At 47.9% G+C, this 13,945-nt stretch overlaps 1 protein-coding gene across 1 annotated transcript in view; it reads left to right on the top strand.

Moving 5' to 3' along the window:
• Nucleotides 1-13,945, top strand: part of LOC310686826 (uncharacterized protein) — a 47,526-nt gene that overhangs the window by 11,702 nt on the left and 21,879 nt on the right. Inside the window, exons 4-10 of the mRNA XM_083461149.1 lie at nt 961-1,069; nt 4,643-4,759; nt 5,149-5,210; nt 7,375-7,509; nt 9,102-9,287; nt 11,927-12,029; nt 13,638-13,779. Coding sequence (XP_083317275.1) covers nt 961-1,069; nt 4,643-4,759; nt 5,149-5,210; nt 7,375-7,509; nt 9,102-9,287; nt 11,927-12,029; nt 13,638-13,779 — 854 coding nt within the window. The remainder of the gene's footprint in view (nt 1-960; nt 1,070-4,642; nt 4,760-5,148; nt 5,211-7,374; nt 7,510-9,101; nt 9,288-11,926; nt 12,030-13,637; nt 13,780-13,945) is intronic.

Below are 13,945 nucleotides of genomic sequence, written 5' to 3'. Positions count from 1 at the left end.
TGGTAACTTTGAGTCTGGATTACTGCAATGCACTCTATGTGGGGCTGCCCTTGGGTGTGGTTCAGACGTTCCAGCTGGTGCAGAGTGCTGCGTCCAAATTGCTGACAGGAGCTTCTGGTTGAGAAGAGCTGACACGATTGTTAAAACAGCTGCATCGACCATCTGCTACCCAGCCGGATTCAAGGTTCATGTATTAATTCAGGAACTGCCAGAACCCTGATATCCTAGCCTGATCATCTGCAGGAATGTCTCGGGTTATTCCCCTACGTTGGTGAGGCTCGTTTGACAACAACAACGACAAGAAACCGAGCCTTTAGCGTCGCTGGCCCGGTCCTGTGGAACTCTCTGCCACTGGAGATTCAGCAGACGCCGTCTGTGCCAACTTTTAAACGCCCGCTGAAACCTTTTCTGTCTCTCAAGGCCTACATAGGCAATTAAGAGTGCACACCCCACAGGGGCCTTACTGCTGTTTGTTTTTGCTTTGTTTACGCTGTTGTAAACAACGGTGGTATATTTCTGTGATACAGTGGTGCATAAATATTTTTTATAAAAAAATGAGTTTGCGGGGGTGGGGGGAGCAGGTGAGTTTCCCTCGCTTGCCTCATATCTTGCTAGAAATGCTAGAAACATTATTATTATTATTACAAATAATAATAATGCTAGAAACATTATTATTATTATTATTATTATTATTATTATTATTATTATTATTATTATTATTATTATTCAGCTGCTCCAGAGGGGCAGTATCTCCCTTTGGCTCCCTGCAGACGTTCATGGGAACATCACTTTCAAACAGCCATAGCTTCCCCTCTCAAGAGTCCCAGAAATTGTAGTTTGAGAACCTAGAACCTCTCTCCTAGAACTATAGATCCCAGAAAGGGCTTGATTATGCAACACAGCTTTAAATAGCTTTAATAGGTGCCCCTGTAACAGACAACCTCTTTCTCCCTCTTGTAGTTTGGCTTTAAGAAATGGAAGAGCCACGTGACAGCCAGGCCCTGGGAAGACCGCTCGGAAATCGTGAAGGAGCTGTACTCTGACCTGAACATAATTAAAAGCCCTGCAGGTAAAAAACAGAAATAAATACCCGGTTAGTTTCCTACTGCTGTTCTTGCCTAACAATCACCTGGACATAAACATCAGGACGTGCTTGTATTTTTTAAGAGGCCAAACCTCCCGTATCTTGTTGAAGGACAGACTTGTTTTATGAAACTTTTACCCCACTTTATCCATTAAACGCCCCCGTTAAAAAAAAAGTGGAAAAAGTGCATATAAAACTCTATTGAAAGATATCAAATACTAGTAGAATTGTGAAGGTACAACAACAACAATATTTATACATCGCTCATCGGGCTGGGTTTCCCCAGCCACTCTGGGTGGCTTCCAGCAAAATATTAGGATACAATAATTCATCAAATATTAAAAGTTACCTTAAACAGGGCTGCCTTAAAATGTCTACTAAAAGTCTGGTAGTTGTTTTTCCCTTTGACATCTGGTGGGAGGGCGTTCCACAGGGCGGGCGCCACCACCGAGAAGGCCCTCTGCCTGGTTCCCTGCAACTTGGCTTCTTGCAGGGAAGGAACCACCAGAAGGCCCTCGGAGCTGGACCTCAGTGTCCAGGCTGAACGATGGGGATGGAGACGCTCATTCAGGGATACTGAGCCGAGGCCATTTAGGGCTTTAAAGATCAGCACCAACACTTTGAATTGTCCTCGGAAACGTACTGGGAGCTAATGTAGGTCTTTCAGGAATGGTGTTATGTGGTCTCAGCCGCCGCTCCCAGTCACCAGTCTAGCTGCCGCATTCTGGATTAATTGTAGTTTCTGCGTCACCTTCAAAGGTAGCCCCACGTAGAGCGCATTGCAGTAGTCCAAGCGGGAGATAACCAGAGCATGCACCACTCTGGCGAGACAGTCTGCGGGCAGGGAGGGTCTCATCCTGTGTACCAGATGGAGCTGGTAGACAGCTGCCCTGGACACAGAATTGACCTGCTCCTCCATGGACAGCTGTGAGTCCAAAGATCATCCACTCTTCCCCTCTGCCAATGCAGAGAATCCACGGCTACAGCTACCCTCATAGGTTGGCCGTCCAGCCTTCTTCAAAACCTTGACTGATGAAGAGTCCACCTCGTTCCAAGGCAACCTCTTCCACCAAACTGCTAGGAAGCTCTTCCTAGTTTTTAGTTGAAATCCTCAAACATGAGTTAGGAACCGGGCAAATGTTATCTGGAGAGTTTTAATTATTTGAGGCCCAGCACTGGAAAATTCCACTGTCCTGTAGCAACCCAGAAAGGTCTCTACCTGCATCATATAGTTAAAAGTATTATCCTACAACTTTAAACAGTCATGGTTTCCCCCAAAGAACCCTGGGAACTCTTCGTGCTGAGAGTTGCCTTGAAGACCCTATTCTGCCCACAGAATTACAATTGCTGTGATAACAGATAAGCCAAATATGAAAGAAGTATTTCACCTGTACAGTGGTACCTCGGGTTACATACGCTTCAGGTTACATATGCTTCAGGTTACACACTCCGCTAACCCAGAAATAGTGCTTCAGGTTAAGAACTTTGCTTCAGGATGAGAACAGAAATCGTGCAGCGGCGGCGCAGCAGCAGCAGGAGGCCCCATTAGCTAAAGTGGTGTTTCAGGTTAAGAACTGTTTCAGGTTAAGTACGGACCTCCAGAACGAATTAAGTATTCAACCAGAGGTACCACTGTATTATTCTAAGTTGATTAAAGGTCAAGTAATCCCTTTTTTCTTAAAAAAAAACCAGATGAATACTTACAGAGACAGCATTTACCAAAGATTCAGACTCTCAAAGACAAATAATGAATGACCCTGTAACTGTTCAAGAATTGTGCGATGCCATCAAAAAAGTTCAGAAAGGAAAGGTACTGGGCCAGAAGGACTGTTGGCTTCTTACCATAAGTCTTTTGAAGATGTACTTTTACAACCCTTTCAATGGACAATGAACAATATTTTACAGAGCGGTAAGATTCCAGATAGTCAGAGAGAGGCCAGCATTTCACTTATACCTAAAGAAGCTCAGGACTTGATTCTGATGAAAAACCATCGACCGATTTCCTTACTGAACAATGATTATAAGTTACTTACATCAATTTTGTCAGAAAGGTTAAAAAAGATTTTGCAGGATTCAATTCATCATGATCACTGTGAATTCCTGCCTAAAAGACAGTTAAGAGATAATGTCAGAAATATATTGGATGCTTTGGAATATCTGAATTGCCACAAGAAACGAGCTGCTTTGATTTTTTGGGATGCAGAAAAAGCCTTTGACAAGGTGAATTGGGTATTTTTGTTTAAAGCACTGCAAGAAATGAACTTTGGAGGTAACTTTATTAAATGGGTAAAAATGATCTACAAATCACAGACAGCCCAGATAATTGTTAATGAGGAAATTGACAAAACCCTGTGAGATAACAGAAGGGGACAAAGCATTGACCCCATTACCTTTCATTCTGGTCTTGGAAGTCTTGCTTAGAGACATTAGACAAAATGTGAGAATTATGGGAATAAAGATTGAAAAAGAAAGTTATGGGCCTTTGATGATGACCTGATATTAGTTCTGGGAAATTTGCTGCAGGGAGTGGAGATTCTTATGAACAAAGTAAATGATTTTGGTATGTTAGCAGGCTTTAAGGTGAATGACCAGAAAACAAAAATATGAACAAGGAATATGACAACAGAAGATCAGAAGGTTTTGATGAAGAAAACGGGGTTTCCAAATAAAAAAGAATTAAAATACTTGGGTATTACTATGACAAGTACGAATTGTATGTTGTTTCAAAATAGCTATGTTAAGACACGGGCCGAAATGAAAAAGAGATACGTCAAGATGGGAGATGCTAAAATTATCATTGTTGGGTAGAATCTCAGTGATAAAGTTGAATGTTCTGCCTATTTCGAATAATACCTATTTCGACTAATGATTCACCGTTTCAACAATGGCAAAAAGATTTATCTAAAATTCTATGGCGCGGGGGGGGGGGGGGAATGACCGAGAGTCAAAATTAAAGCATTGCAGGATTCAAAGGAAAGGGGAGGGTTGGGTTTACCTGACCTGAAATTGTATTTTGTGGCTTCTGGTTTGGTGTGGATGAAGGAGGGGGTGACACTGAGAAATAAGAGACTCCAGAACTCAGAAGCACATGATTTAAGGTTTGAATGGCGTGGATATTTGTGGGGCGGTAAAGTCAAAGCTGATGTGGATTTCAAAAACCATCTGATTAAGAATTTGGAACAGATATGAACCTAGAATATGTCCAAAGACACACGAATGGATTTCGCCACAAGAAGCTTTTCGTAGAAAAGAGGAGGTTGCCAAAGAGAAGCCGCTAACTTATCAAGAGTTATTAGAGTGGAGTCAAGAAGATCGTAAAATTAAAACAAGGGGAAAGTTAACAGTGGAAGATTATCGTTTCCAGCAGTTTTCTCATTTACGACTAGCGAGAGAGATTTAAGTTGGATAAAAAGACTTTTTGGTTAAGGTCCCCTCCTCTCTCCTGTGCGTCCTTGATGCCTTAACCTCCAAAGTTCTCTGCGTCTGAAGGAAGGGGATGTGGGAAATGCGAGTCTGGGATAGACTTTGTGTGTTTTAAAAAACGAATCTTCTACCTAGGCTCTATGCTGACATGTGGAAATATTTTCTACCTCCTCTGTTTCGGATGGTGGCTCTCCTTGCTGTACGTCCTGGTCTCCGTCCTGATGTTCCTCACCATCCTGGGGGTACCCTATGGTGAGTACAGGGGCCTTAGCACAGAATTGTAAAATTGTAGAATTGGGACCCCAGGGTCATCTAGTCCAACCCCAGGAATCTCAGAGCATACGAAAAGCAGTTGCGGCTGCGCTCATGTTCAAGATCCAGTTTCAGGGAGGAGGGAGGGACTGAAGAGGCAAAAGCAATGGATGAGTGGAAAATTCAGGACAGGTATGTTTGTAAGAACTCATTTCTCTAGTGGGGAAGCGTTTAGACTTTGGAACTACCTTTGGATCTTGCCCCAGCCTACAGAAAGGGGTAGCTTCGGCTGGGGAGGGCGGGATATAAATAAAATTTATTATTTATTGTTATTATTATTATTATTTCTTTGCTCCGGGACCTCACCTGTCTTTCTCCCCCCTCCGCAGGTAAGCTGTGTTGGAAACTTGCGGGATATTTCCTCTGGCCGTTTGGAAAAGTCATTCAAAAGGTAGGAGACCCGAACGGAAGCTGGCAGCCGTCTGTCCAGAAAACAGCCTGCATCCGTTGATTTTTGCAGAACTGCGACTTTGGGCGTTTTTGAGAGGTGCCGGCCAATAATGGCGGCTGAGGAAGCTGCGTGTCTTTAGGGCAGATGGAGGGAAGAGGGGGGCCGTGGCTTGCGAGGTGAAACCTGCCTGCTCCACTGGGGTGGGGGGTGATTTCAGTCCTCCCCTTACGGTCACTTCTGGAAAGAATATGCAGGCCGAAGCACAGCTGGCCTTTGAATAATAATAATAATAATAATAATAATAATAATAATAATAATAATAAAATTATTTATAGCCCGCCCATCTGGCTGAGTTTCCCCAGCCACTCTGGGCGGCTTCCAATCAAGTGTTAAAAACAATACAGCACTAAATATTAAAAACTTCCCTAGACAGGGCTGCCTTCAGATGTCTTTTAAAGAGAAGATAGCTGCTTATTTCCTTCCCATCTGAAGGGAGGGCATACCACAGGGCGGGTGCCACCACCCAGAAGGCCCTCTGCCTGGTTCCCTGTAACCTCACTTCTCGCAATGAGGGAACCGCCAGAAGGCCCTCGGAGCTGGACGCTCGAAGGACGCTGGGCCCTCGAAGGTGTCCGGGCTGGACGATGGGGGTGGAGACGCTCCTTCAGGTATACAGGACCGAGGCCATTTGAAATGATGTTCACTTTTCCTAATTCTGTACTGCTGTTAAAAAAATTGCTTAGCCATGTGAAGATAGCAGTAGAAAAATACATGAGAGTGGGGGGGGGGAGAGAGAATTGCTTGCAAAAATACCGTATGTTCCGGCGTACAAGACGACTTTTTAGCCCTGGAAAATCACCCCAAAAGTTGGGGGTCATCTTATACGCCAGGTATACGCGTTGGGAAGGACGAGAGGGAGCCGGTGAGCAGAGTTGCCCCTTCTGCCTTCACTTCTCCTCCCTCTCCACAGAAGGGGACGCAGAAAATCCTTCCGAGCGCGGCGCTCGCCCGCCCACCAACCGCCTTGCCTTGGGCTGCTTCTGCGTCAGGGCAGAGGCAGCGATGGGGTGCGCAATCTGCCCCTGGCAGCGCTCAAACTCTAAAACTCTAAAATTGAACGGCAAAAGTTAGGGGTGGTCTTAAACGCCCTGTCGCCTAATAAGCCGGAATCTACGGTATGTTTATTAGAAGAAATGTGCAATGATAACACATCTTTGTGAGGACTCTACCACCTCCATCACAGACCACCTCGGATGCGGCTTTAAAACATATACAGCCGTACCTTGGGAGTCGAACGGAATCCATCCCGGAAGTCCGTTCAACTTCCAAAGGGTTCAGAAACCAAAGCGTGGCTTCCGATTGGCCGCAGGAAGCTCCTAAAGCCAATCGGAAGCCCCGTTGGACATTTGGCTTCCAAAATTACATTCAGAAACTGGAACACTCACTTCTGGGATTGCGGCATTTGGGAGCCAAAACGTTCGAGAACTAAGCTGTTGGAAAACAAAGATACGGCTGTGTTTAGTTTTCTTGTGCGTTGGCAAAGCGCCTTAAGTCTACAGTGAACGCTCGGGTTGCGAACGTGATCCGTGCGGGGTGCACGTTCGCAACCCGCAGCGGTGCGTCTGCGCACGTGCAGGTTGGTATTCGGCACTCCTGCGCATGCGCGACCGCCAAAACCCGGAAGTAACCCGTTCCAGTACTTCCGGGTTTCGGCGCGTTCGTAACCCGAGAAAACACAACCTGAAGCATCTGTAACCTGAGGTATGACTGTACAGTGGTACCTCGGGTTACATACACTTCAGGTTACATATGCTTCAGGTTACAGACTCCGCTAACCCAGAAATAGTGCTTCAGGTTAAGAACTTTGCTTCAGGATGAGAACAGAAATCGTGCGGCGGCGGCAGGAGGCCCCATTAGCTGAAGTGGTGCTTCAGGTTAAAAGTACGAACCTCCGAAATGAATTAATTAATTAACCCAAGGTACCACTGTAATGTGAAAGGTGATTCATAATCTATTGTTGTTGTTATTTGATTATTATAATATTTTTCCTAATGTACACATTTTTTGCAAACCGTTTCCCGCAGTAAAAATAATGTCTTGGGCTTTGATTTGGGAAGCGCCCTTTCCCTTCCATGACTTCTTTCTCAACTCCTGCATCTCGCAGACAAAAACTTACCACCGGAACTGCAACATGAAGTTCAGCAAATACGACGCCATCGCAGAAGTGAACGAGGTGAAGGAGACCACGCCCCTCGTCTCCCGCCAGGAGTCGGCTTGTGAGGACAGTGCAGCACACTGGGTAAGGTGGCGTGTTGCCTTCCTAGAATTGTAGAGTTCGAACTGGAACGTGTCCAGAGGAGGGCAACCAAAATGGTCAAAGGCCTGGAAACGATGCCTTATGAGGAACGGCTAAGGGAGCTGGGCATGTTTAGCCTGGAGAAGAGGAGGTTAAGGGGTGATATGATAGCCATGTTCAAATATATAAAAGGATGTCACATAGAGGAGGGAGAAAGGTTGTTTTCTGCTGCTCCAGAGAAGCGGACACGGAGCAATGGATCCAAACTACAAGAAAGAAGATTCCACCTAAACATTAGGAAGAACTTCCTGACAGTAAGAGCTGTTCGACAGTGGAATTTGCTGCCAAAGAGTGTGGTGGAGTCTCCTACTTTGGAGGTCTTTAAGCAGAGGCTTGACAACCATATGTCAGGAGTGCTCTGATGGTGTTTCCTGCTTGGCAGGGGGTTGGACTCGATGGCCCTTGTGGTCTCTTCCAACTCTATGATTCTATGAAGGGACCCCCAAAGGCCATCTACTCCAGCCCCCTGGAATGCAGGAATCTCAGCTCAAGAATCCTTAAAGGAGAAGGGGCAGACTCTCCCCCCCACTGGAGGTTTTAAAACAGAGGTTGGAGAAAATGAGCAAGGTCCCAATTAAATAAGAATGGCAACTGAAGCTGACGGAATATTCGCAGCTTGCAGACTTAACGTATAGAATAAGAGAACAAGAAGAACGTACGTTTAAAGAAGATTGGAAAACGTTTGTTGAATATATGGGGGGGGGGGAATTGTTTAAAGTGGAGCCTCTGGATAAGAATTTAATTCGTTCCGGGGGTCCGTGTGCACCCTGAAAAATTCTTATCCAGAGGCGCCGCTTTTGCGCACGTGTGCGGCGCAATAGAGCGTTTCTTCGCAAGTGGCGAAACCCAGAAAAATACTTCCGGAGTTTGCCACTTTCGCAACCCAAAGTTTACATGACTCGAAAGTAACGTAACCCGAGGGTCTACTGTACATTTGAAAACGTTGGCAGCGTTAAGATAAATTCAGCAGTGTAAACAAGCTTGGATGGATGTAGTAATGGAATACCTTGGCTTAAGAACTTAATTCATTCTGGAGGTCTGTTCTTAACCTGAAGCACCACTTTAGCTAATGGGGCCTCCCGCTGCTGCCACGCAATTTCGCAATTTCTGTTCTCATCCTGAAGCAAAGTTCTTAACCCGAGGTACTATTTCTGGGTTAGCAGAGTCTGTAACCTGAAGCGTCTGTAACCCGAGGTACCACTGTACTGAATGGTTTAATTTACCTAAAATATGCAGGGATTTATGATTTGTAAAATGAACCGTGGAAAGAGAAGACGGGAAGTCATTGATACTTTAAGGATGTTTAGGTGAGCATTCTAAATTGTAAAATAGAAAATTTAAGAGAATTATATTTTAAAAAATAAAACAGAGGTTGGGTGCTCCTCTGCCAAGGAGTCTTTAGCTGTGATTCCCGTCATGTGTGAGGGCTGGACTACATGGCTCTTGGCGTCCCTTCCGCCCCTGTGTGTTTCTGACCTGCTGTGGGGAAGCTCTCCCCCCTCACTGATCCCTCCCATTCCCCATCTCTCCCCCAGCGGCGTCCCAGCACCTACGTCTGGCTCCTTTTGGGCTACCCACTCCTCTCTCTCGCCCACGGCCTGATCTGCTTCGTCTGCTGGCTCCTCGTCTTCATCATCCCCGTGGCCAAGATGAACGGCCGCACCGTCACCAAGCTCCTCCTCCTGCCCCCGGAGCAGGTCCACGTCCAGCGGCTGCGGAAGGTAAAGGTGTTGGCGGGACGGGGGCCGCGGACGTAGCAGAGGGCAGGGCCCCCGTGGAGAAAGGGGCTTGTGGCTTTTTAGCCAAGCAAGCAAGAGACGGCACAGGTAGAACTTCGGAGAATTATCCGAACAGATAAACAAAGATATTTCGTCCCACGGTTCGTGGTTAACCTGTGGAACTCCCTGCCACAGGAGACAGGGATGACCACCAGCTGGGATGGATTTAAAAGAGGATCACAGATGAGGAGAGGGCAAAGCTTCTCGATCCCACTTGCAGGAAACCCCAGAAGGAGAGGGTTGCTCTCCTGTTTGGATCCTGTTGCAGATTTCCCTTTGGTTCGGCCCCTGCGAGAACAGGATCCTGGACTGTATGGGCTATTGTCCTGATCCAGCTGGCTTTTGGGTGGGTGTGTGCTTATGTTGTAACGCGGGTGGTGCTATGGGTTAAACCACAGAGCCTAGGACTTGCCGATCAGAAGGTCGGCGGTTCGAATCCCCGCGACGGGGTGAGCTCTCGTTGCTCGGTCCCTGCTCCTGCCAACCTAGCAGTTCGAAAGCACAAAGTGCAAGTAGATAAATAGGTACCGCTCCGGCGGGAAGGTAAACGGCGTTTCCGTGCACTGCTCTGGTTCGCCAGAAGCGGCTTAGTCCTGCTGGCCACATGACCCGGAAGCTGTACGCCGGCTCCCTCAGCCAATAAAGCGAGATGAGCGCCGCAACCCCAGAGCCGGCCACAACTGGACCAAATGTTCAGGGGTCCCTTTAACTTTTTATGTTATAACATCCCAGGGCGAACACGCAATTCACACAGTCCCTACCCCGGAACTGAAGCTTTAGCACAGGCGTCGGCGATGTTTTTGTGGCTTGGGCCGGTTCACGTTCCTGCAGACGCTGCTGTGGACCGGCGTGTATGCACGCGCATGCGCAAACACTATTTCCGGCACGGAGGAGGCGTGCGCAGCTTCTCATAGGCTTCAGGAGCTTCCCGCAGCCCATGGGAAGCCGGCCAGCGTCGCAGAAGGCAGTCCCTGCTCTGCTCCGCCCTGGTTTAGCGCGGCGCACGGGCCGACTGAGCGGGTAGTGGGGGTGCATGCGCCGGTTAAACGACCACCATGGGCCGCCTGTGGCCAATAGGCCTTAGGATGCTGACCCATTTTAGCAGCATTGTGCATTGACTGGCGTCAACTCTGTATCCAGGGCAGCTGTCTACCAGCTCCATCTGGTACGCAGGATGAGACCCTACCTGCCCACAGACTGTCTCTCCAAAGTGGTGCATGCTCTGGTTATCTCCCACTTGGACTACAGTGGTACCCCGCAAGACGAACGCCTCGCAAGACGGAAAACCCGCTAGACGAAAGGGTTTTCCGTTTTGGAGGCGCTTCGCAAAACGAATTTCCCTATGGGCTTGCTTCGCAAGACGACAGCCCATAGGGAAATCTCCGGGACAGCGGGGAAGCGCAGCGCGTCTTCCCCACTGTCCTCGGACCTCCTCCCGCCGCCCGGCATCAGAACGAAGCTCCGATGCCGGGCGGGGGGGGGGAAGCCTCCTCCCCCCGCCCGGCATCAGAACGAAGCTCCGATGCCGGGCGGGGGGGAACGCCTCCTCCCGCCGCGCGGCATCGGAACGAAGCTCCAATGCCGGGCGGGGGGGGGAACGCCTCCTCCCGCCGCCCAGCTTCGGATGGCTTTCCTGAAGACTTGGGGTGGGAGGAGGGTTTTCCTTCCCACCGCCAACATTCAGAATGCTGTTCTGAATGTTGGCGGCGGGGAGGAAAAACCCTCCTCCCACGCAAGCCCCGGGAACAGAGGGAAAACGCTGCGCGCCTTCCCCTCTGTTCCCGTACCTGTCCTGAAGGCTTGCGGTGGGGAGAAAAGCCCTTCTCCGCACCGCCAGCCTGGCAAGCGGTTTCCCTAGGAACGCATTAATTGATTTTCAATGCATTCCTATGGGAAACCGTGCTTCGCAAGACGAAAAACTCGCAAGAAGAAAAAACTTGCGGAACCAATTAATTTCGTCTTGCGAGGCACCATTGTACTGCAATGCACTCTACGTGGGGCTACCTTTGAAGGCGACCCGAAACTACAACTAATCCAGAATGCGGCAGCTAGACTGGTGACTGGGAGCGGCCGCCAAGACCACATAACACCGGTCCTGAAAGACCTACACTGGCTCCCAGTACGTTTCTGAGCTCAATTCAAAGTGTTGGTGCTGACCTTTAAAGCCCTAAAAGGCCTCGGTCCAGTATACCTGAAGGAGCGTCTCCACCCCCATCGTTCTGCCCGGACACTGAGGTCCAGTGCCGAGGGCCTTCTGGCGGTTCCCTCATTGCAAGAAGCAAAGCTACAGGGAACCAGGCAGAGGGCCTTCTCGGTGGTGGCATCCGCCCTGTGGAACGCCCTCCCGTCAGATGTCAAAGAGATAAACAACTACCTGACATTCAGAAGACACCTGAAGGCAGCCCTGTTCAGGGAAGTTTTTAATGTGTGACATTTTAGTGTATTTTTGGTCTCTGTGGAAACCGCCCAGAGTGTCTGGGGAAACCCAGCCAGATGGGCGGGGTACAAATAATAAATAATAATAATAATAATAATAATAATAATAATAATTACTAATGGTCTCTTGGCTCTGCCGTCTGCAGACAGAAGTTCCCCTCGACGCTGAAGTGCTCCTTTGCTGCTACCGGGCTGTGAACGCTTATTACTACAAATACGCCGTGGATGGGATCAACGTATTTGCCGTCAGTATCCTTTCGGTGTTGTTGCTTTGGACTTTGCCTCCTTGGGAGTGAGGTTTGCGCGAGAGCTGTGGATCTGGGTCTCTCTTAGCAGAGTAGGATCTCTTGAATGCAGTGATCATAGAATCATAGAATCCTAGAGTTGGAAGAGACCACAAGGGCCATCGAGTCCAACCCCCTGCCAAGCAGGAAACACCATCAGAGCACTCCTGACATATGGTTGTCAAGCCTCTGCTTAAAGACCTCCAAAGTAGGAGACTCCACCACACTCCTTGGCAGCAAATTCCACTGTCAAACAGCTCTTACTGTCAGGAAGTTCTTCCTAATGTTTAGGTGGAATCTTCTTTCTTGTAGTTTGGATCCATTGCTCCGTGTCCGCTTCTCTGGGGCAACAGAAAACAACCTTTCTCCCTCCTCCATATGACATCCTTTTATATATTTGAACATGGCTATCATATCACCCCTTAACCTCCTCTTCTCCAGGCTAAACATGCCCAGCTCCCTTAGCCGTTCCTCATAAGGCATCATTTCCAGGCCTTTGACCATTTTGGTTGCCCTCCTCTGGACACGTTCCTTGGTTTATAAACCTCAATTGTGTTGCATTTAAAATAAAAAATTGAGCAGACTGAATCGGTTAAGCAAAACAGATGGGTTTTCTGCACGGAGTTGCTTCTGCAGATGTAACGAGAGCTGAGGAGCAAAACCTGGACAGAGCTGAACACAGCTATTTGTCCAAGGTTGTAAAGACTGCGGAGAGAATAACTGGGTGCACTCTTCCCACCCTGGATCAAATCTATGCTTCCAGGTGCCATAAGAAAGCTGCAGAGATAGCGCAGGATAGTGCGCACCCCGGAAATGATCTCTTTCAGCTTCTGCCTTCTGGAAGAAGGTACAGGATTATAAAGACTAGGACTAGCCGCCTGAGAAACAGTTTCTACCCAAATGCGATTTTGGATATAAACGCAGTGTAAGGTAGTCTCTATGTGAGTATATTGTATTTAATTATGCGGTATCAGACTTTTTAGGGGCTAACCAGGCTGGGCTAGCAGGCTTGTTGGTTTTTGAATGCCTGATGTAAATGTTTTCATTTTCGTTGTTCTGTATGGGACAATGACAATAAAGATTCGTATCGTATCGACCATTCTGAAAAACTTCCTTGCCCATCTTTAAACAAAGAGGTTGCGCACTCTACACATGCTTAAGAGAACTCTTGACTTTGCACAGGCCTCCAGAGGAGCCTTGGCTCAGATCAAGCCCCCAGTGCAGCCCCAACGTTTTGAAGGTTTAATGTCCTCCATAAGGACTAGAAACTTGTTTTGGTTAAAGCAGGAGCGTGGTTAGGGAGAGTGTCAAAAAACTGGCTCTGCTGTCTAATTCAACGCTTGCACACTGCAGCTCGGCCTCAGCCGGTCCTTGTATTCCTAGCACCTCCTTGGCTTCAAATTCCCAGAAGGAGTAGTAGTAGTAGTAATAATTTATTATTTGTACCCCAGCCATCTGGCTGGGTTTTCCTTGCTACTCTGGGTAGCTGTTTCTCAGCGAAACCTCCTGCGCAGTTGATGCCACTCAAAAGAAAATACGCATGTGTTTTTTTCCTTTCAATACCTCTCGTCAGATCTGCTCCCTTTGGTAATTGTGACTCTGGTTCTGGGCTACGCAGATAAGCACAACCATTACACCAGCTCTGTGGTTAAGTTCACCTTGGCGCTGCTCTCCATCATGCCCCTCTCGTACTACATAGGCATGGCAATTGCCAGGTAAGAGGCGTTAAGAAAGAATTAACCATGAGATCTAGAATCATGGAATCATACAAAGCGTGACCGGAAAGTTCGGTGAACGGCCACAGAAATCGGTAAGCGGGAAACAAGTCGAACGTACAACCTTACAGGCCTTCAAATTAGGCCCCCTCTGATACAACGCACC

Source organism: Podarcis liolepis, assembly GCF_965112155.1.
Source record: "Podarcis liolepis genome assembly, chromosome: 10".
NCBI classification, from domain to species: Eukaryota; Metazoa; Chordata; class Lepidosauria; order Squamata; family Lacertidae; genus Podarcis; species Podarcis liolepis.
Note: the sequence above shows the minus strand (reverse complement) of the source record. Positions and strands in the feature narration are given on the sequence as shown.